General features: G+C 45.5%; 2 protein-coding genes across 5 annotated transcripts in view; one reads left to right on the forward strand and one right to left on the reverse strand.

Moving 5' to 3' along the window:
- The window catches only part of ptk2b (protein tyrosine kinase 2 beta), a 78,594-nt gene extending 57,424 nt beyond the window's left edge, over positions 1–21,170 (forward strand). For 3 of the 4 annotated variants that reach the window (XM_012964037.3, XM_012964036.3, XM_031901666.1), the window contains 13 exons: positions 129–229; positions 309–398; positions 1,967–2,171; positions 5,761–5,869; positions 7,204–7,269; positions 10,596–10,721; positions 11,157–11,318; positions 11,532–11,570; positions 13,305–13,332; positions 13,585–13,631; positions 14,411–14,563; positions 15,010–15,090; positions 15,785–19,540. In XM_012964037.3, the coding sequence (XP_012819491.1) occupies positions 129–229; positions 309–398; positions 1,967–2,171; positions 5,761–5,869; positions 7,204–7,269; positions 10,596–10,721; positions 11,157–11,318; positions 11,532–11,570; positions 13,305–13,332; positions 13,585–13,631; positions 14,411–14,563; positions 15,010–15,090; positions 15,785–16,000 (1,423 nt within the window). In that variant the 3' untranslated portion in view covers positions 16,001–19,540. 4 annotated transcript variants of the gene reach the window in all.
- Positions 21,171–23,643: 2,473 nt separating this feature from the next.
- The window catches only part of chrna2 (cholinergic receptor, nicotinic alpha 2), a 38,154-nt gene continuing 37,435 nt past the window's right edge, over positions 23,644–24,362 (reverse strand). The window contains exon 7 of the mRNA XM_004914941.4: positions 23,644–24,192. Within this exon, the coding sequence (XP_004914998.2) occupies positions 24,067–24,192 (126 nt within the window). The 3' untranslated portion in view covers positions 23,644–24,066. The remainder of the gene's footprint in view (positions 24,193–24,362) is intronic.

Here is a 24,362-nt window from a genome sequence, read left to right on the forward strand (position 1 = left end):
GTTAGATAACAATTAGGTTTGGGAAGTTATACCCCTGCTTGAATCCTGTTGGGATAATATATATATGAATTTGCCCCATACAGTGACCCAGTTGTGGGCTTCACCCTTTCCTGCTGTTTATATTACAGGGACATTGCTGTACGGAACATTCTGGTAGCTTCTCCTGAGTGTGTGAAACTGGGAGACTTTGGCCTTTCTCGGTACCTAGAGGAGGAAGAGTATTATAAAGGTGGGTATCAGTAAGCCCAGAGTACTCATGGGATACATACATGGAGGATACTTACCCACAATGCTCCCTCTCTCCCCAGCTTCAGTCACCCGGCTGCCAATCAAGTGGATGGCTCCGGAGTCCATTAATTTCCGGCGGTTCACCTCGGCCAGCGATGTCTGGATGTTTGGTAAGTGCATTGTTAACTTTCAGTATGTTACCCCGGCAGCCAAACGCTATTGCTCTGTGAGGCTCCAGTTTTATTGTTACTTTTTATAACTTATTTTTCTATTCAGGTCCTTTCCTAATCATATACCAGTCCCTCATTCAAACCACTTCCTGGTTGCTAAGGTAATTTGGACCTTAGCAACCAGATAGCTGCTGAGTAAAAAATCTAAAAAACTACAAATAATAAAAAACGAAGACCAATTGCAAATTGTCTCAAACTATTACTCACATCACCAAGTGTCTGTCTCAGTAGCAGAACCTTACAGTGGGCTCCAGGGGATTTCATTCTGTTCCTAAGCCCTACCAACTGGAGCCCCTACTGTATGGCGGGTATCACCCAGGGAGCTACCCCAGGTTACTCACTTACCCCAGCTAGTAAGAGCACAAACTGTACAGGTATAGGACCCATTATCCAAATGCTCAGGACCAATGGTATTCTGAATAAGGGGTCTTTCCATAATTTGGATCTCCCTACCTTAAGTCTACTAAGAAATCAATAAAACATTAATTAAACCCAATTGGATTATTTTGCATCAAGTAAGGCTTAATTATATCTTATTTGAGATCAAATACAAAGCACTGTTTTATTTTTACAGAGAAAAAGGAAATCAATTTGAAAAATCTGAATTATTTTATTAAAATTGGGTCTATGGGAGACGGGCTTTCCGTAATTCAGAGATTTCTGGATATCGGGTTTCCGGATAAGGGATCCCATACCTGTACTTACTAGGTCACCTTGTATATCTAACCCTTCTATAGGCTGATTAGTGTGTAAGCAAAGTCAGGTACTTACCATTAAATGCAATGGGAAGCAGTTTTGGGCATCTCTTTGCCGGCTGAACTCCTCCCCCTTTCATTATACATAGCCATTAAATGGTTAAATTAACCATTTCCAGATACAAATATGGAATTGCGAGACATTTCCAGACTAAAGGAACATGATTTATAAAACATTTTAGTGCATTTTATTTCTTGGTGTTACTGCTCCTTCCATAGCAGAACATGATGCATCTTTGTTCATCTCATATTGTAGAGTGTAAGCTCTTTTGGGCAGGGCTCCCTTCCCCTCTTGTATCGGTTATTGGTTGCTTTATATGTTACTCCTTGTAGAGTGTAAGCTCTTTTGGGCAGGGCTCTCTTCCCCTCTTGTATCGGTTACTGATTGCTTTATATGTTACTTCTTGTAGATTGTAAGCTCTTTTGGGCAGGACCCTCTTCCCCTCTTGTATCGGTTACTGATTGCTTTATATGTTACTTCTTGTAGATTGTAAGCTCTTTTGGGCAGGACCCTCTTCCCCTCTTGTATCGGTTACTGATTGCTTTATATGTTACTCCTTGTAGAGTGTAAGCTCTTTTGGGCAGGGCTCCCTTCCCCTCCTGTATCGGTTACTGATTGCTTTATATGTTACTCTGTATGCCCAATGTATGAAACCCACTTATTGTACAGCGCTGCGGGATATGTTGGCACTTTATAAATAAATGTTAATAATAATAACAATAATAATATGAACATTCCCACGTTCCTTCCAGGAGTCTGTATGTGGGAGATACTCTCCTTTGGGAAGCAGCCATTTTTCTGGCTGGAGAACAAAGACGTGATCAGCGTAATCGAGAAGGGAGATCGCCTGCCCAAACCCGAGATGTGCCCGCCGACCCTCTACACCCTGATGACGCGCTGCTGGACTTATGACCCTTTTGAGAGGCCGAAATTCACCGAGCTTGTTTGTAGCCTCAGGTAAAGCTTTTTGCATATGAAAAACCTATAAACCAACCACCAACATCAAAAAGAGGAGAAAAGGGCAAACAAGAAAAACATGAAACCTTTGTGCCCTTTTCTTCTGTTTTTGATGTTGGTGGATATGGTTTTCCCCTACCCCCCTAACTGAGGGTGTAGGGTTGGTGCACTTTGACCTCGCTCTACTTTTGATGAGTTGAGAGATATTTTCCCAGGCTGGTATGTGGTTATATTTGTTTTTTTAAACGATATTCCCACCTCTGCTGCTTCCGACTACAGATGGAGCCAATGGTGCAACAAATAGCACAGGGTCGATGGAACTGATCCTCAACCAGTGGCTCGGGGGGAACATACTGCTCCCCAACCCCTTGGATGTTGCTCTCAGTGCCCCCAAACCAGGGAGTTATTTTTGAATTCCTGACTTGGGGGCAAGTTTTGGCTGAATAAAAACAAGATTTCCTACCAAATAAAGCCCCCTGTAAGCTGATAGGGTGCATAGAGGCCCCTAATAGCCAATCACAGCCCTTATTTGGCTCCTCCATGAACTTTTATGGTGCTTGTGTTGCTCCCTAAGTCTTTTTATATTTGACTGTGGCTTACAAGTAAAAAACAGGCTGGGGACCCCTGTCAAATGGGGTATGTAGTTGGCCTTGATAGGGTTGCCACTTGTTCAGTTTTGACCCGGACAGCCCAGGTCAAAAGGCCTTGAGCTTGGTTCCCTTGCTGGATTGCGGCCAATGAGTTGGATGCAACGGGGAGTCTTGCCCATTTCCGGTGCAAACTGAATAAAGCTTGCCCACAGTGAATGAAGTTTCACCCTTCACACATGAGCCCAATTCTTCGCCTTTCCCGCACAATAATACTCCTACGAGCGCCTAAGAGTATCGCACCGGCTCTTAAATAATTAGGGTTATTTATGAAGCTCCCTGCTGCCAAGAACAATGTGATTTGTAAGGTAAATTGCCTTTAATTTATCAGCATAATTCTCCTGACAGCCATAGAATTCAGCTCCACAAAGACGTCCCCCGGTGCATAAATCCCGGCTCTATAAATCACCGAGGCAATTGAATGAAATCTATCGCCGCCTCGGAACGGCCCGAGCTAATAAAGTTATATTTTAAGAGCTGGAACTCATTTCCCAGAGTAGGAATCAAGTTTACTTTGCATGAGCGCCGCTAGCAGGACCCCCTGAACCCAGCGACCTGCAGCCCCGAGCAGGCGTGCTCCCCATGATTAATGGCCCCACTGACAACATGATCGATGGAATGAATGACATCCCCGGAGCTCTCCAGCCAGCTCCGCTTTTATGTTGCCAAATGTATTCTCCGTCTCTCTCTGTGTGATTAACCGACAATGAAATATTCATCTGCATTGTCCCGAAGGCTCGTACTTTCTCCCAGAAGTTAGATAAAAGGGCAATGTTACCCCCAGGGGATGACCAATCATATTTTTATAATGGCAGCTAATTATGGGTTTGTCTTTCAGACAAAAGGGGGTTGTCATAGACTGGGTTAGGATGACATCATAGAACAGGGGCCCCCCAACCATTTTGATTCATGAGCGACACTAAAGGTCCCCATACACGGGCCGATTGTAGCTGCTGATATGGGTCCCTTAGACTGATTCGGCGGCTTATCGGCCCGTGTAGGGGCAGAAACGAGGGGCATGCCCGACCGATATCTGGCCTGAAATTGGCCAGATATCGATCGGCCAGGTTAGAAAATTCAGTCGGATCGAACCGACTGCCCCATTGCCGCCAATATACGTTTGGCCAAATGATCACATTAGCCTACACGCTCCCCAATACCGCCCACCCGTAGGTGGGGATATTGGGTGAAGATCCGCTCGCTTGGCGATCTCACCAAGCGAGCGAATCTTAACGTGTATGGGGACCTTAAGATGCATAAAGTGATGGGAAGCCCCACAAACATTAAAAAAGTTCCCAAGTATGTGCTGTAATTGGATGTTTAGTAGCCCAATGTAGACTGCCAGCCTGCAGAAGGCTCTAGTGTCTTCATGTCTCCAAAACTTTCCTCCCAAACCTGAAATTTTAAAGTTAGCCGTTACTTTGAGACCATGGAGACCAACATCATCCAACATAGAACCTAAGCTTAAGAGAATCCTGACTTGTGTTGGCGTGACTCCATCAGGATAAGCCTGCTGGGTAAGGAGCAAGCCACTAGTTGTGCTCTGGCTGGATAAGCACTGGTAGCCATGACAAGAAGGATCCGTCCAATAAGCAAGAAGGAAGCGAGTCATATTTCACCCTATGGAGAGTCCAAAACAGTGGTCTTCAGACTTTGACCAAAGGTTGGACCTCCAGGGAGGGCTTTAACTATAAGATACTCCCTTAACTCATTAAAAGGTTAAATATATAAACAAATATGGATGTATCAATCATTCAGTTACAGTTCCAAGAATATCTAGGAGAGCAAATATCTTTTTACTCCAAATCTCACCTAACTGACCCTCAAGTCGACATTTCAGTTGGATCTAGAAGAGCAAATGGCCATTCTCCCTCATTCTCTCCATAACTGGCCCCTGCCCCTGCTCCTACCCCCGACAAGGGTCAAGCCCCGCTTTTTGGGACCAAGGGGTTTAAAGCAATGGACTACAGTGGGCAAAACAGACAAACAGTTCCTTCAGCCTCGTGTCAATAGGAAAAGCTGATTAGAACCAACATTAGGCCCTCAATAAAAAGCTGAAACCATATAGAAAAGGGATTAGCTACTTGCAATTCAAGTGTAAGCAGCCAGTCACAATTAGACATCTGGAGAAATGTCCATTTTGATTGGCTGGACCTCCCCCTAAGGCTAGTATCTTGCAAAGGAACCAATATATTCCTGAAACATTCAATGATTTTGGCTGTAACTGTGATAACCTGGCATTTTTAAATATCCATTGTTTATTCCAACCCCTGTGGTTCTGAGGCTGAACTACAAATCCCAGCATGCCCTGACAGCACAAACACCTTGGAGATACGGTTTCCAAACGATTGTTCTTTACCGAGGCAGTTAGCAGTAAATCACTGTCATAATAAAGCAGCGAAATTACAGTATAAATTATAGCAGATGGAGCTATTTTTAAAAGCCATTAACAAATGTCACCGGGGGTTTCACTTTATTAAAAAGATTTCTTACTGTAGTTTCGTTGCCAATTATGCCGAATCCCCCTTTTTCCTATTTATTTCTACCAAATATGAAGTCATACATTATTATGTGAAGTTATCTAGAGAGTATAAGCCTATCTGGAGAGTCCAGTTGGGGTATTATGGGCTGGTTGGGTGGGAGATAGAGGTGAGCTTGCCCCTTAACTGAGATGGGTTGGTTCCTATAGTCACCGATGAGTAGCAACAACTCCAAATGGCCAAAGCAGTGACTAAAGCTGGCAACTAGGCAAAAGGTGAAGGTAGGTAGCAAACAACTTACCCTAACCCATACATGTATAACCTGCCACCCTCAGAGCTGCTGCTGATCTAGAACCTCCAGGGTTCCCCTGCTTTCCTCTAAAGTGGCCCCTATAATAACGGGGGGGGGGGGCTTTTATGCCTTTACATCTCTTATATGTTTATTTCCTTATTGTCCCCCAGTGATATTTATCAGACAGAAAAAGAGATCATCAAAGATAAAGAGAGGAACAACCGCCAGCGGCCTCCTAAAATCATTGAGCCTCCTCCCATGCAAGAACCTCCCCCAAAGGTAAGTAGGAGGAGCTTCAGCACTTTGGCAGGGTAACTAGCTTTCGAAAAAACTAGTAAATCATGTAAAAAACTAGTAAATCATGTAAAATTATCTCAATAGCATTTCAGTTACAAAATAAAGTAGAAGAACAGTAGAAGAACATTGATGATTTCTTTAGTTATTTAACCCAAAACAAGTACTTTCTCCTCCTTTGGATTTTGCCATTTTTGTTGGGCTAAAACAAGTTCATAAAACCATCAAAATCTGAAAGTTCTGTTGAATTGGATTATAAATAGGGCTAGAGGGTGTAAATACAGCCAGTAGCGGCGTATGGGACCCTTGTACAACTGAAGAAGGGCTTGCTCAGACATCTTTGTGCCCCAGAACCTGTGAGTTTGTTCCTATTTTTGATAACGGATCTTCTACAAAGTGGAAATATGCTGCTTAAAAACTTGCTAGAACTTAATACATCCTTTTTGGAATACATTTAGGCCCCTACGCGTTTCGTGCCACATCCGGGAACTTTATCATAGGTAAAAGTAAAGGTGCCCATACATCGCCAAGCGAGCGGATCTTCTCCCGATATCCCCCACCTACGGGTGGGAGATATTGGGAGAATCCAGGCTGATTCGGTCGAATTATAATGAAGGGTATAGGCAAAGTCGGTCCGGGGACCATATCAACAAACCAATGCGGTCCCCAGTCCAACTAGATTTTATAACCTGCCCAATCGATATCTGCCCGATTTCAGGCCAGATATTGGTCGGGCAGGCCCGACGGTAGTGCCCATAAAGGGCCGATAAGCTGTCGAATCGGTCTAAGGGACCAATATCGGCAGCTAGAATCGGCCCGTGTATGGGCACCTTAACACTCAAGACATACACTAATTCATTTTAGCCAATCACAAACAACATGACAAAGCTCCAGTCCCTATTTTTGACAAATTTAGATAATGTTTGGAGGCTTCTTTACTAAACAGCTTGCAGCAGGAACAGCCCAAAGCGCTCACACTGTTACTGCTAGCCGTTGGCAATAGAGCGCAATGCACAGCCGTTCCCTTATAAATGAAAAGGAGAAAATGTGAGTCACGTCGCTCCAACAAATCTGCTCCTGATCTCCCACGGCACAGAGGGATCTTTCAGAATTGACTATGAGGCTTATTTCCATCTGTGCCGTTGGTTCTATCCGTGACTGTACAGCGGCCTCTTACTCTGAGCATTGCCCATTCATTTCTATGGCACAAATAGTGCCCCCGCGGCTTTATAACCACAGGATACAATATAAAACCCCTAACGGTATAATAACTTGCTATTGGCCATATTAGTAAATTAACTTTCCTTTTATCCCCTCAGCCTAGCCGGCCCAAATACAAGGCAGCCGCGCCCGGAAATCTGCTGGCACCTAACCTACTGACCCAGGTAAGGTATAGGTTCAACTCAATGATAACTGGAGTAACCCAAATGCAACTGGGTCCAACCAAGTCAATAATATACTTTCATTACACTTGTGGCTTCAATATTCTTTAACCAAGTCTTTGAAGATTCTATTACCCCACCTTCCTATCGTCCAACGGCAATGTATTCCTACCCTTATACTCTATGTTCCAGTAGGAGACTGACCGTGGGTAATTAATGGAGATCTCTGCCGTTAAATACCCTATACTTTATATGTACCCTCAGACTTAGTCAAATCCAGGAAGGAACTTTGGCTTAGCCTGAAGGGATGGACCCCTAGCTCATACATAACCCTGGGCAAGAATGTTTGAGGGCATCACATTGGTGGAACCCAATGGTGGGAGGACTGATGATGCTCATGACTATTTGCTGACTGCCGAGTATTAATGATTAATGGAGAGGATGATTGGCTAATGATAATGATGAAGGAGCAATGATGAAGAAGACCACTGGTTGATTGATAATGATGAGAGAATGCTGACTGATGATTGGTGGACAATACTGGCTGAATCTTGCTGATTAAGATTGTTATCTGACAGATGCCTGAGTATTGATGATGATGATGAGGAAGAGAATGACTAATAATTGCCTTACTGTAATGACTGATGAAGATAAGGATTTAAATGACAGGGAACAGTTCTGTAACAAACCATAACATCGAACAAACCTGATCCAACATTGTTGCTGCCCTCCTGTATATATATATATATATATATATATATATAGGTAGGGGATCCATTATCTGAAAACTCGTTATCCAGAAGGCTCCCATAGACTCCATTTTAGTTATATAATTCAGATATTTCAAAATGATTCCCTTTTCTCTGTAATAATAAAACAGTACCTGTACTTGATCCCAACTAAGATATAATTACCCCTTATTGGGGGCAGAACAGCCCTATTGGGTTTATTTAATGGTTAAATGATTCCCTTTTCTCTGTAATAATAAAACAGTACCTGTACTTGATCCCAACTAAGATATAATTACCCCTTATTGGGGCAGAACAGCCCTATTGGGTTTATTTAATGGTTAAATGATTCCCTTTTCTCTGTAATAATAAAACAGTACCTGTACTTGATCCCAACTAAGATATAATTACCCCTTATTGGGGCAGAACAGCCCTATTGGGTTTATTTAATGGTTAAATGATTCCCTTTTCTCTGTAATAATAAAACAGTACCTGTACTTGATCCCAACTAAGATATAATTACCCCTTATTGGGGGCAGAACAGCCCTATTGGGTTTATTTAATGGTTAAATGATTCCCTTTTCTCTGTAATAATAAAACAGTACCTGTACTTGATCCCAACTAAGATATAATTACCCCTTATTGGGGGCAGAACAGCCCTATTGGGTTTATTTCATGGTTAAATGATTCCCTTTTCTCTGTAATAATAAAACAGTACCTGTACTTGATCCCAACTAAGATATAATTACCCCTTATTGGGGCAGAACAGCCCTATTGGGTTTATTTAATAGTTAAATGATTCCCTTTTCTCTGTAATAATAATTCTGGATAACAGGTCCTACACCTGTATACATACATATATATCATCTTTGTTAGCTTTGCCATAGTCAGATTTGCATTGGTCTCTGTCCTAAAGTCAGGTACCTATTCCGTCTCACTGGCAGATATAGACAATCTCAATGTCCATAATTAGTATTGACCCTTGATTTAAAGAGAAGGTAGGGTTCAGCCCACAAGTAAATGTCTATTTCTGTTTGATGAATGCAGCATTCCATCAGCTGACTCACTTGCCCCAGTGCTGACACTTTATTGTGTTAATAATCCACTTAAAATTCAGTATTGTTTGATGACAATATACACACACATATATATATATATGTGGGAAGTGGTTAAAGCAACTGGACCTGTAATTACCCATGGTATCCATGTAAGTAAGGCTAAGGCCCATACCCATGAAATATATGTGCATGATGTAGTAGGAAGCTCCCAGAAAGCTATTGATCACAAGTTATTAGGAAATGAATATACCGCACAGCTGACAATTAGCGGATAGCACTTACACTAATGCATTCTCTTATCAGGAGCGATAGAAGGAATCCACAATGTCATTTATCATTCTCAGCCAATGTGCAGAATTACAGAATTATGTCTATAGGGGGGTTAGTACGATACCCAATCGTTAGACCCCATCTGCTAATTAATTGTGCCACTGCTCACACCGCTGCCTGTTACTCTGTATTGTACGTCTGCTCCGGGGATTGTAGTGAAACGATAGGCGTCTATACACTTTATTCTTACTATAATTATTCCACAGTTATTGCTCCAGCCGACCGGCTGCCATTGTGCTGCTTTCCCATTTCCAGCTCAAATGATGTCCCTTTCAAGCTCACAGCCTGATCAGTTAATGTTGGCTTACACGGGTTATATTCATATTTATTTAGGGGGGGAGGGAAGTACACAGAGCATAGGATAAAATATTCTTTATCTCTGTATGTCAGGAACACGCAGAAGGGAGATATGGTTTCTGGTCAAATCTAAGTAAATAGCCTGTCCTTGATGTTTACTAGGCCATTAAATAATGTTTATTAACATTTGCTACTATGGTCAAGCATTCTGCTGTGCTGGCATAATTCAATATCAACCTACATATTCAGCACAATAATTCATTCATAGCTTCTATCCCACAGCCCCAGTCCCTTCCCAGAGGCTATTATCCCCCCACTGCTACTATAGGCACCATCTCTCCCTACTATACCTGCTATCCCACAGCCCCAGTCCCTTCCCAGAGGCTATTATCCCCCCACTGCTACTATAGGCACCATCTCTCCCTACTATACCTGCTATCCCACAGCCCCAGTCCCTTCCCAGAGGCTATTATCCCCCCACTGCTACTATAGGCACCATCTCTTCCTACTATACCTGCTATCCCACAGCCCCAGTCCCTTCCCAGAGGCTATTATCCCCCCACTGCTACTATAGGCACCATCTCTCCCTACTATACCTGCTATCCCACAGCCCCAGTCCCTTCCCAGAGGCTATTATCCCCCCACTGCTACTATAGGCACCATCTCTTCCTACTATACCTGCTATCCCACAGCCCCAGTCCCTTCCCAGAGGCTATTATCCCCCCATCTATTTGCTATTCCCACACCAATGTGCTTCAGTTAATGCTTCGATGCTGTGTTGCTTTTGTTGATAGTCGTGTCAGAGCTCCTTGTGCCCCACGTGCCTCACACAACGAGCCGCTCTCCGTTCATGTTGACTAGTCCTGTTGCTAACTGCTAGCCTGTGTCTGTTTTGCTTTGCTCCCTTACTGCACAGGTACCAGAGAGTCTATGTGCCAGCTCTCCTACTCTCTGTAGCCCAACTGACTACCAGTCTCCACTGGATTCCACCCGCAGCCCACCACTGCCGCGCCATAGCATCTTCAAACGCCGCAGCATGAGGGTAAGACTTGCATGCTGAGTGTCGCCGGTATGTGCCGGCCGTGGTGCCATCGGCTGGTGTTGATGTGCCACAGACCCAAGCTATGGCTCTAATGGTGGCATCAGATAATGTGCCAGTCCCTGTGGTGGTGGTAATAGTCCATTGAGTATCTTTAATGAAGCTTCATTTGGTGACATTGGTCGGTGGTGTCTACAGCTGAGCAAATCCATTTGGCTGGACCAAGATTCATTTGCCAATTTTAAACAAAAACAGCAGTTTTTTAAAAAAAAATAACCTCCTTTTGTGAATTTGGATCTAAATAACCAACCAAACATTTGCTCAGCTTTCATGGTGCCAGGCCATAGGGCATCTTTGTTCCTACTTACTCTCCTCCTGGACCTTCTCTCCATCTGCCGCCAATCAGAATAACCTATTTCTATTTCCCGCCATTACAAGGAGGAAGACTTTGTAAAACCGAACAGCAAAGAAGAAGCTCAGAAACTGTGGGAAAAGGAAAGGGACAAAATGCTACAGGTCTTAAACCGACAGCAACAACAGATGGAGGAGGACGGCAAGTGGTTGAAGCAGGAGGAGAAGTCACTGGCCAATACTCTCAAGGTGTCTCATACGTCTCCATCTTTTCTTACCAATGCCCTAGTGTCTCCATTATTATCTCTACCTGTTCAATGTACAAGACCTGAGGCAGTTGCCCCTGTTTGTATCCCCCATCCCATGAGTCTGTACCTGTTGCCCCAGCCCAGGGCAAAAACTGAGATATGAGACAGTTCTGCATCAATTAACCATGTGATCATTGTGTTTCTTTACCTCTAGGATTCAAAGCAAAAAACAAACAACAACAAGCCCCCTGATGTAAGAACTGTGTATATATATGTACATCTGATAGACCTGTACCTTGTTTATCTGTATATGGAACTTGAGTTGCAGGTTGACTACCTTTTTCCTATAAGCTGCCATTAGAGTGTTCTAGTCCAGCCCACTGCCTGAGCCACAGACTCCCTAGCCCGCCCCCAGTAAGATTCCATCAGAGTGTTCTAGTCCCCTCCCACTGCTGGAGTTACAGATTCCCTGCTCCTCCCTCTGTAAATTGTCGTCAGAGTATTCTAGACCAACCTATTTCTGGAGTTAAAATTCCTTGCCCCTCCCCCTGTAAGCTGCCATTAGAGTGTTCTAGTCCAGCCCACTGCCTGAGCCACAGACTCCCTAGCCCGCCCCCAGTAAGATTCCATCAGAGTGTTCTAGTCCCCTCCCACTGCTGGAGTTACAGATTCCCTGCTCCTCCCTCTGTAAATTGTCGTCAGAGTATTCTAGACCAACCTATTTCTGGAGTTAAAATTCCTTGCCCCTCCCCCTGTAAGCTGCCATTAGAGTGTATTAGTCCCCTCCCACTGCTGGAGTTACAGATTCCCTGCTCCTCCCTCTGTAAATTGTCGTCAGAGTATTCTAGACCAACCTATTTCTGGAGTTAAAATTCCTTGCCCCTCCCCCTGTAAGCTGCCATTAGAGTGTTCTAGTCCAGCCCACTGCCTGAGCCACAGACCTCACTAGCCCTCCTCCTGTAAGCTGCCATCATAGTGTTCTAGTTCCTCCCACTGCTTGATTCATGGACTCCCTGCCCCTCCCCCTGCAAGATTCCATCAGAGTATTCTAGTCCCACCCACTGCTGGAGTTACACATCCCTGCCCCTCCCTCTGTAAACTGTCCTCAGAGTATTCTAGCCCAGCCCATTTCTGGAGTTACAGATTCCTCCCCCTGTAAGTTGCCATCCGAATGTTCTAGTCAGCCCACTGCCTGAACCACAGACTCACTAGCCCTCCCCCTGTAAGATTCCATCAGAGTGTTCTAGTCCCTTCCACTGCTTGATTCATGGACTCCCTGCCCTTCCCCCTGCAAGATTCCATCAGAGTATTCTAGTCCCTCCCACTGCTGGAGTTACAGATTCCCTACTCCTCCCCCTGTAAGCTGCCATTAGAGTGTTCTAGTCCAGCCCACTGCCTGAGCCACAGACTCCCTAGTCCTCACCCTGCAAGCTGCCATTACAGTGTTCTAGTCCCTCCCACTGCTTGATTCATGCATGCACTCCCTGCCCCTCCCCCTGCAAGATTCCATTGTAGTATTCTAGCCCCACCCATTTCTGGAGTTACAAATTTCCTGCCCCTCCCTCAGTAAACTGTCATCAGGGTATTTTAGCCCAGCCCATTTCTGGAGTTACAAATTCCTTGCCCTTCCCCCTGTAAGTCATAGTGTTCTAGTCCAGCCCACTGCTTGATTCATGCACTCTCTGCCCTTCCCCCTGCAAGATTCCATCAGAGTATTCTAGCCCAGCCCAGCCCATTTCTGGAGTTACAAAATTCTTGCACCTCCCCCTGTAAACTGACATCAGAGTGTTTTAAACCCTCCCACTGCTGGTGTTACAGATTCCCTGCCCCTCCCCCTGTAAGCTTCCATCAAAGGGTTCTACCCCTGCCCACTACTTAATCCCCGCCCACTGCTTTAGTTAAAAGATCCCGCCCCTTTTCCTATTACCTGCCATCAGAAGGTTCTACCCCTGCCTCTAAACTTTGCCGGTGTGTTTGTCTGTTTCAGGCACTTCCAGAGAAAGAACTGGCGTACAGTAAGTACATATATACCATTTACTAGATCCCACCAAAGTGTGAGATTCAGTAGCTGCAATATGTGCGAAAGGGGCAATTTACACTGGGGTTCTGCCCGAGGCCTATGGGTCGAGATTGTGTTGCAAATGTTGTTGTAAATGAAATTACAGTTAAAAAGCCTTTCCTTTTTACTCTTTCAACTGGCGGTTCTGACTCTTGAAACAATGTAGGAGTATCCGGCCATTAACAGCCATTATTTCTGTTCTTTGTAGCTGAATTCACAGTCCCCCCACAGAAGCCTCCCAGGTTAGGGGCACAGGTAAGGGAAAAGCATCCTTCCTCCTATTCACTCATGTATTATAAGGGATAATGTACCCCCTACTGTAAATGATAAGGATATTAGCAGTCACTGAGGGGTTCTGTGCCCCCCATATAAAGGCACAAGGCTGCAGGCTGAGTTATACAGGGAACTCTGAGTATCACTCATGTATTATAAGGGATAATGTACCCCCTACTGTAAATGATAAGGATATTAGCAGTCACTGAGGGGTTCTGTGCCCATATAAAGGCACGAGGCTACAGGCTGAGTTATACAGGGAACTCTGAGTATCACTCATGTATTATAAGGGATAATGTACCCCCTACTGTAAATGATAAGGATATTAGCAGTCACTGAGGGGTTCTGTGCCCATATAAAGGCACAAGGCTGCAGGCTGAGTTATACAGGGAACTCTGAGTATCACTCATGTATTATAAGGGATACTGTACCCCCTACTGTAAATGATAAGGATATTAGCAGTCACTGAGGGGTTCTGTGCCCATATAAAGGCACAAGGCTGCAGGCTGAGTTATACAGGGAACTCTGAGTATCACTCATGTATTATAAGGGATAATGTACCCCCTACTGTAAATGATAAGGATATTAGCAGTCACTGAGGGGTTCTGTGCCCCCCATATAAAGGCACAAGGCTGCAGGCTGAGTTATACAGGGAACTCTGAGTATCACTCATGTATTATAAGGGATAATGTACCCTCCAAAGAAATCCAGAGTACCTTCCAAAAACCTAATCATGTGTCTCATATATTTGTTCCCCCCAGTCCCTACAACCCCTACAGCCCACACCTACGGCCAACATTGACCGGACAGATGACGGTGTGTACCAGAGTGTGATGGAGCTGGTAAAGGCGGTTCTGCAACTGAAGAATGACATCTACCAGCTCCCTCCGGAGGGATACGTTGCCGTTGTTAAGGTGAGAGAAAGAAGTTTATCTTAGAGAATGTTATCACCAGAGTTTGGTATAGCACCGACCTGCTGGTCAGTTCCTGCAACTGTACAGTCAGAGATATATATGTACAGAAGGAAAACTGAGAAGGGTTCAGAAAAGAGATCAGAAGCCCCAGACGCCCTTTCCCACCTCCGTCTTGAGCAGAGCAACATCAGAATCCTTCCCTGTTTTCCTTCTATACGTACTGTATCTCTCTGACTGTACAGTTACAGGAACTGACCAGCAGGTGGTGCTGCTGTCACAGAATTCATTATATTGGCAGGTAATAAAACCTTAAATAGCTCTGAAACTGAAAAAAAAATAGAAAGAAAAAGAAAAGCACCCTACATTTATTTTTCAACCTTTACTTATTCCTTAAGGGCAAGTACATATGATAACTACAGTCTATATATTGTTATATTTACTTACAGAATGTGGGGCTGACCCTTAGAAAACTCATTGGAAGCGTCGATGAGATCCTTCCTTCTCTCCCACAGAATTCCCGCACTGAGGTAACATTACCGCTCACTATAGAAGGTCCTTGTACTTTGCTTTGTATTTGAACCTTTTATTCCTCTCATTGTCCTTGTCCTTCATTCACCTTCTCCCCAGTCCTATCCGCTCGGGATTTCCCTCATCCTATCAGCATCATTGGTGCAGAGGGATTTAATGCACCACAAATCCATGCATTGTATTATGTACCTATAAATATATATCTCATAATCACAAAAAAATGAATTTTAATCACAAAATTCATTTGTGTCAGCACAAAATGAATTCCGTGAAAGAATATTCTGTGTTCACAGAATTCTGTGTTTTTAGAATACGTCTTGTGCTGGCAAGTTTTCATGTTTTGGCCGCCAAATATATTTTGTATACATGGAACGAATTTCCAATTGTGAATACGATAAACCTCTATAGTGGGGGATATTAATGAGCACTTTTAATCAACGTTCGGATGAAATTTATTTTTTCGATTCGATTTACGATTCGAGTTTGTGTATTCGAATTATGGTTCAGAAACTAGAATATAACCCAATGGGCCCTGCACACCCCAGTCCAGCCTTGGCCCATGATGAAAACTGTCTCTGTGAGAAGAGAGGGTGGGACTATTTACTGTCAGTCATGCAGGAGAGGCGGAGCTGTATATTGACCCCTCCCTCGACCCAGTGGGGCACTATTGATATTAGAGTTCTTTCCTTGCAGATTGAAGGGACCCAGAAGCTCCTAAGCAAAGACCTGGCGGAGTTAATCAACAAGATGCGCCTGGCCCAACAGAACGCCGTGACGTCGCTGAGCGAAGAGTGCAAGAAGCAGATGCTGACGGCGTCGCACACCATGGCCGTAGACGCCAAAAATTTGCTGGATGCCGTGGACCAGGCCAGGGTCAGGGCCAATTTAGCCAAGGTGGCCGCTGAGTGACACGGATTCACCTCTCCAAAAAGAGACGTCGGTGTTCCTATTGGTGTCCCCGTGAATCCTTCCCAACGGCTTGTAAAATACTCTGCTGCTATCAGAACCTGACTGAATGGGTCCCCGCATAGAACCCAGAGGAAAGTCCGTATTTGGAGACTTGTGCTGAAGCAGTGGCCCCCGGGGCCCCTCACCTCGCTGCCATAAAGCAACAGGCAACTTTGTTACATGAAAAGGAACTGGAACCTCAACGACTTTCATCGGAACATTTTGGGAACATTTCTGATTAACGTGTGGAAATGGTTTACACTGAGGGTGGAACAACCCAACGGGCTCGCGCCAACCTCCGTTTACTTACCGGGAACAGAAATGACAAGAACTGGAGATGGAAATACTGTCTAAAAGCAGAATGATCTTCCTCACAAATATTATTATCTCATTGCTTTTTTCCGTTCGTCCCTTGTGAGATGTTGTGGCAAAACCAATTCTGGTTTCCGCTGCCCTCGGAATGGGGCAAAGGGGCCGCGTATAAAGGGTGCGTGCCGTAACCTGAGGTGTCATTTTGGCTACATCCGTTCCCAAAGCCGGCCATACGCATTCAGATTATAGTCTTCTTCCCGCGAATGTATTGTAAATTGTAGGATAAAGCCGTAAATATAACCAATGGGATGAGGTTCTGAGCATGAAATAGTTACAGGCACCAATGGTACCAAAGTGACTCCCATTGTAGGGCCCCAAGGGTATCGGCAGATACACAATACTGCGCAGATTTTATCCTTATCCAACCGGAATTTTCTAACCCGTCCAACCGACTAAACGACCGATGGTACGAAAATTATCGGGATGATAATTTGGAAACCCCCACACGGTCCGATAATCGTGCACAACTGTGTTTCTTATGATAAAAGATTTTGATCGGGCGCCCCAGTATCAGACTGGGGGGTGAAGGGCCCACCGGGGCATCTAATCGCCCCCCCTCAGGGGCCCATCACCCTACGTCCTACCCCGAGCGCGGAAATTTAACGCTTCAGGGGAGGAGCTGTCGGGCAGGGGGAGCATCGGCAAAGGGTCAGGTCTGGGCTGCCAGGGCCCATCGGGATTTTTCCCGGTGTCCCGGCGGCCCAGTTCGACCCTGGGGCGCCCGAGCAAAATCTACGTTCAGGGCTGAATTGGCAGAAGAAGGTAGAAATCCTATTGTTTCTACCTCAATATCTAACGATTCAGCCCTGAACGTCTGTGGAGGAAGGAAAAGATGGGAAATCCCTACAAGTATGGCCACCTTTAGTGCGGATATCTCTGGCTATAACTCCAAGGAACTGCAGAAATAACTGAAATTTAGAGATATAGTCAAAGGTATCCCAAAATGATATTAATGGCTATAGCCTAGGTATAGCCCAACCCCACTCTATCTGTAAGCAGCTACGGAAATAACAGCCTATGGAATCCTGAGGGATCACATGGGGGGTAACTCTGGATACACCTGTATTTAGCCAAAATGGCTACACCAGATGTAGCCAAAATGAATCCCAAAGTGCAATGCCAGGCTGTCTCTGATAGCTACAGATATGGCCAGAATTGTCCCAATGTGATATCTAAAGGTGCCCATACATGGGAAGGGTGCGAAGCAAGTAGATCTTCTCCCGATATGCCCGCCTAAAGGAGGGCAAAATCGGACTAATTCTATTGTTTGGCCCTAGGGTTGAATTACAACGGCAGCTATAGGCGCTGCCGGACTGAGTGCCACATCAACGAGACAATGCTGTGCCCAATCCAATGGAAAATCAATCCTGCCCGATCATGATCTGCCCAATTTTAGCCCAGATATCGGTTGGGTTGGCCTGTCAGGGGTGCCCATACACGTGCAGTTAATTATCCGAATTGGTCTGAAGGATTCATACTAGCATCTGTATGGCCACCTTCCCAGATGTAGCCAAAATAAATCTCAAAGTGCAATCCCAGGCTTCCCCTGATAGCCACAGATATGGCCAGAATTGTCCCGATGTGATATCTAAAGGTGACCATACATGGGAAGGGCGCCAAACAACCGGATCTTCTCCAGATAGGTCCACCTAAAGGAGGGCAATATTGGACTAATTTGATTGTTTGGCCCTAGGGTTGAATTACAGCGGTGGCCATAGGCACTGCCGGACTGAGGGCCGCATCAACAAGACAATGCTGTCCTTAATCCAATGGAAAATGAAACCTGCCCGATCAAGATCTGTCCAATTTAGCCCAGATATCGGTTGGGTAGGCCCATCAGAGTTGCCCATATACAGTCAGATAAGCTGCTGAATTGGTCTGAAGGATTTAAACTTGCATCTGTATGGCTGCCTTCCCGGATGTAGCCAAAATGAATTCCCGGGCTACCCCTGATAGCTACAGATATAGCCAGGGATAGCCCAGGGACAGCTGGAGATACCACATTTAGATAACCCTGGCTACACCTGTAGGAGAAATAACTGTCTGTAGTAGCCTAGGGTCTCATTTTGGGATAATTATTAATTAGTGCTCCCTCTGTAACGAAAAGGGGCAACTGGCTGCTGTATCCATGGTATCTTTGTCTATAGAGGTTTATAGGGTCACATTCACAGTGAGAGATGTACAGTTTGCCTGGGGCAATAAATGGAACAAAATAAGTGTCTGTTGCACAACATGTAGAAATATAACATGGGGGGGGGGTACCAATGTATTGCGTGAGCTTAATGGACATTTTAACCCCAAAAAATAAGTTTTTGTCTAATAAAAGAAAACATAATTTTTTATTAGGCAAAAAATTATATTATGGGTTGACTTGTCCTTTAAAGTTTACTGCCTACACTTGGGCATGAATGCCCTTTCCATATGCCAGGGATACCCATTAGTCTCCAATGACACTTCCCAGAATCCATTGCCCTAGTTTCACTGGAACTGGGGGAACAGCTGGGGGTCTCTGCTCTGCATCAACTCCCAGCACCCCAGCACCAACTCCCAGCACCCCAGCACCAACTCCCAGCACCCCAGCCCCAACTCCCAGCACCCCAGCCCCAACTCCCAGCACCCCAGCACCAACTCCCAGCACCCCAGCACCAACTCCCAGCACCCCAGCACCAACTCCCAGCCCCAACTCCCAGCCCCAACTCCCAGCACCCCAGCACCAACTCCCAGCACCCCAGCCCCAACTCCCAGCCCCAACTCCCAGCACCAACTCCCAGCACCAACTCCCAGCACCAACTCCCAGCACCCCAGCACCAACTCCCAGCACCCCTTCAACATTCCGATCCCCCCCAAAATGCCCCTGACAAACAGGAAGTGCGTGTTGGCGCGTCCCAGGTTTCCCTTTTGTACATAGTTTGCCTTTTCCTTTGAAATTCTTTCCAGGTTTAAATATAAATGGATTTTAATATGACGTCTATTTTCTTTCCTCCTGTGGGGCTGGAAGCAGCAGAACTATAACTCTGGGATCTGAGAAACGTTATGTGGGTCTGTATTTTGCCGTCTTCATTCCAAAAAAAAAAAGATTTTATTTAAATGTATTATATATACAGTATATAAAATTGAGCAGGAATGTGATGGCGCCACTGAGGCTGAACTGTATTTATTACTATACCCGCTCTGGGGCAAGTGTGGGGCACAGCATATAGTGGGGATAGAGGCAGAGAGGTGGAATTCTGGGTAATAAAACATATAAAAACAAATACAGTCTGTCTGAGGGGTAGAAATATATGTATAAATCTAGTGGCATTGCCAGGCATACAGGGAATACGTATAATTACATGGAACCTGGAACCCAGCCATACTGGGCGCACTGGTCTCTTCATGCTATTGTTTTATTGTATTGACTTTTATATCTAATGGATGTTTTATGGGTGTTTTTCTACGTCTGTAAGCTGCCATCTTGCCGTAAGTCCGGCCCACTCCTCCCAAGTCACTGACTCCGCCTGTGTACGTGCAGAATGAGTAGCCATTGGTATATCCTGTACAGAGGGCGGTACTTGGAGACTCATAGAGGGGTGTTGCCCAGAAAGTATCTGGACATTCACCTGCCCAATATTACCCAAACCAAGGGGATTCATAAAAATATGCCCCTCCCTTTGCTGCTATAACTGCCCCTGCCCCTCTGGGAAGGTTCCCACTAGATGGTGGAGTTGCTGGGAGTTGCTCCCATTCAGCCACAAGGGCATTAGTGAGGTTGGGCAGTGATGTTGGGGATCAGGCTCATAGTCGGGGTTCCATCCCACAGGGGTTCAGTTGGGTTGGGTCAGAGCTCTGTGCAGGTTCTTCCCATCTCAGCAAACCCATTCTGTAGGGCCCATCTCTGTACATGGGGGACATTATTGTGCTGAAACAGGAAAGGGCCCCCCCCAAACTATTCCACAAAGTAGGGAGCACAGAATTGCCGGGAATGTCACTGTACCCTGTAGCCTTAAGGTTTCACTGGAACCAGGGGCCCAAAGCATTGAAACAGCCCATTGTGTGCCCAGAACATTCCTTCTCTGTATATTTGTATTTATACATATGGGTAGGGGGTGCCATAGTGTTTCCCTTAGACAGTACAGTATGGGGGTACAGCTTATTGTGTGCCCAGAACATTCCCTCTCTGTATATTTGTATTTATACATATGGGTAGGGGGTGCCATAGTGTTTCCCTTAGACAGTACAGTATGGGGGTACAGCTTATTGTGTGCCCAGAACATTCCTTCTCTGTATATTTGTATTTATACATATGGGCAGGAGGTGCCATAGTGTTTCCCTTAGACAGTACAGTATGGGGGGTACAGCTTATTGTGTGCCCAGAACATTCCTTCTCTGTATATTTGTATTTATACATATGGGTAGGGGGTGCCATAGTGTTTCCCTTAGACAGTACAGTATGGGGGTACAGCTTATTGTGTGCCCAGAACATTCCTTCTCTGTATATTTGTATTTATACATATGGGTAGGAGGTGCCATAGTGTTTCCCTTAGACAGTACAGTATGGGGGGAATGCTGTGGGCCCGTTACTCCCCTTGCCGTTGGTACTAATCCCGGGGCCACTGTATGAAGCCGCTTGTCTCTGTGTGACTGCTCATTCCCTGCCCACGTGCCGCCGCTGCTGCTGTATGTAATGCTGTACGGTTCCCCCCTGTGTGTAATATACAAGCCCGGCCCATTGCTGGAGCCATTTGTAAATAATCCTCTATTAAAGGCCACATTACTAAAAGCTTCACTCGGTTATTTTGCTTACGGTAAGTTATCACACTCAGATGGGCACAAGTGGTTATTTACAGGGGGATGGAAGGGCCACAGTACTATTCAGGGTTGGACTGGGCCAATAAGGAACCAGCTCCGCTGCCCATTGGCTAGCTGCCACCAGTTGAGGTTGCGGCCCTCTCTTTTCTGCTGGGGGGGAGCTGTGTCGGCTAAAGTGTGGGTTGGTGGCAGAGAGTATGTAGTGGGGCAGGTAGGGGCCAGGGTGGTGGTCCCTTGAGGTCAGGTTCTCTGATGGGCCCTACGTTCCCCAGTACATTAATAGTATCAGTAGCTGTGATACAAATAGCAGAGACTTCCATGGGGACCAGTAGAATACCCCTCTCTACCCCGAGTCTTCTGCTGGATAAATGACCCCGGTTACTAATCCACCCATTCTCCCCGGTGGAGCCAAAGATGATCACTAGGTACCCCTACTGTTTTATACTACTAAAAACAACATAAACAGGAGATCTAATATCCCTACTATATCTTATCTTCATTCTTAAGGCCCAAACTGCCTCTATCTGAGGTCTCCCGTCTCAGGGGCCCCCCGTGGTACCCTGCAAGCCCCAAACCAACCCTGCCTGGCACCACTGGGGCACAGCTTTGCCCTGTCACTTGGGTCACATGATCAGAAACCAATGAACAAGTGTGTCCTGGGTCAGAATAGCAGTGTATTATCCAGGAGGGCAGATTGAGGGTCTATAAAACCTGTCTGTGCTGTAACCTACACATAATAATACAGTTACCAGCTTTGGCCACTGGGTGTCACTGCAGCACCTTGTCACACTAGTGACTCCGGCATCACCAGCAAAACTCACGGAAACACTGGTGTAAACTGAGACTCGACAGGAGGGAAAGAAAAGTTTGGTGGCGTTTGAGGCCCCCGTCTCACTGACGTTAAACAGAAAGGTCTAATTAGGAACAAAATGCTCCTTGGATGATGTGAAAGTGATAGCCCTTCCCCTGCCCCAGTTTTGTAACTCGGAGACATTGCTAAATAAGTCAGCGGATCAGGTTAAAACTAAGCGCTAAGGTATCACCTTTGTGTCATCCATCCGTCTATCACTGTATCCCTCTAATTGCTGAGCGGTGTCCCTGTCCTAACTGCTGATTGCGACTCCTGAAACAATGTAGTGGAAGGCAGCGTCTACAATATACATAGGATAGAGTGGGGAGTTGTAGTTCAGGCTCAGTGTAATAAACCGACTTTGCAACCCCTTATCACTGTGTCAGTCAGGGGGGGGGGGGGGGTTTAGTTAAAGAAAATGTAAATCCTTTGCCGAGCGATAAATGTTTGATGAGCCGGGAATAAGGCAGCGCTGAAACATTAATGTAAGGAAAATAACCACGTTGGGGAGCCGGAGGGCCCTCGCCCTCTTTGTGTCTCCGCTAAAAGCTTCTCCGGTCAGAGCTGGGAGCCATTCATGGCTGAGAGATAGAAAGGTTCTATCAGGACGACCCCCTCTGACCCGCCGTGTGTGGCTGAGTTGGCTTTTATTGCAACAGAATGGATTCTGTAGGGCTTCCACTTATATCAGCTCTAATAAACCTCCACTGGTTAAAGGGGAACTTCATCTGATGCACGATGAAAGCACTGTCCCAAGTTACAGCGAATTCCATTGGCCGCCCACGACATGCCCCCTATGAATACAGCTCTGCCAAATGCAGGCAGCACAGTATTCACGGGAAGGAACGCAACATCTGAACCTGAGAAGGAATGTTGCATTGTGGGTCAATGGCAACTAATTAACCACTTTCAGCCCTGCAGATAGAGATGTGCTTTAGAAGTCCCGGGGCTCCGGGCCTAGTAGTTTTGCCTCAAGTCCCCATTTTTGACCCCAAAATCACTAGGAAGGTCAGTTTCCTGGGAAAGAATATGCTGCCGTTATGGACAAAGCCGCCCAACCGCTCAAGTGGAGGTTTTACCTATTGAGAACGATAGAGGACTGGGAAGAAGGTCGGAAACACCCATCCCATAAATCCCTTTACTTGCCTTCCAAGCAATGATGGGGTAAGGAGGGAACCCAATAGAACTCTGTTGCCCTTAACACCCAATCAGGAGCCTTATTGACGGCCATATACTGAGTAGTCATTGGATAAAATGGGCCTACTATAGCAGGTGGTGACATTTACTTGGACAAGTCAGCAACAAGACATCTTATTCGCTCCCCTAGATAATCAGGAAACCCAATCAGAGGGTCAGGTAGTTTAAGAACTGAGGTGAGCACCCCTTTGGGCCCCCCATGCTTTCCAGCTGCCAACTGACAGGCACTGAGCCACAGCAGGAGGGTTGGCAACAACACAGAACCCAGTAGTTACTAGTAGGGGTCCCTCATGTTTCTGCTGAGAGTGAGATGTTGTTGCCATATAAACAGCACCAGGTCCCACCATATAAGAAATAATAGGTGCCTACACCTCCCACCAAAAAAACGGAACACTGCCATAGTACAAAGGACATAGTTTAATAAACTATACCTGATGTCAATATATTCAAGCCTGCTTTTGATTTTGGGGGTGCAAATGAGAATATAATTGTACTGAATGACACATCTCCGGCTGCCAAACACTGCGTCCATGGTGTCCTAGGGGACATTGTAGCCAAATATAAGCCCAGTCCTCTTCTAGATCCATCACCGTAGCGCCCACATTCCAAATGAGAGTCCTTTGAGCACGAGGGATGTTATTAATCTACCTGGTCCATTAATTATCTTGATCGTTTCTTGTATTCATGAGCGAAAGCGAATGGTTTGCATCTCCAAGCTGGAGAGTTGTTAAATATTTCTAATGCTCTAATGAGAGCGACGGCTCCTTCTGCTTCTTGCGGGGAATAACTAGAAGACATGTCCATCCCATGAGTAATAGTCCTATATCATTCCAGCCAAGAAAGGGGGTAGAAAGAGTCCGACTGTCCCAAGCAGACAGACGATGATGAACATCCATAGGAATATCCTGTCGATGACCATTGCCACATACTTCCAGTCCTCTTTCACCTAAAAAAACACAGGGAGAAGGTAAAAATCTAGAATACAGATGAGCGAATTCAAGGTATTTGGAAGGAAGGTGAGGACTCTTTTCATGGGGAGAGGCCAGGAGTTGACAAGGGACAAGTTGACAAGGGAGTTGACAAGGGACAAGTTGACAAGGGAGTTGACAAGGGACA

Source organism: Xenopus tropicalis, chromosome 5 (assembly GCF_000004195.4).
Source record: "Xenopus tropicalis strain Nigerian chromosome 5, UCB_Xtro_10.0, whole genome shotgun sequence".
Taxonomy (NCBI): domain Eukaryota; kingdom Metazoa; phylum Chordata; class Amphibia; order Anura; family Pipidae; genus Xenopus; species Xenopus tropicalis.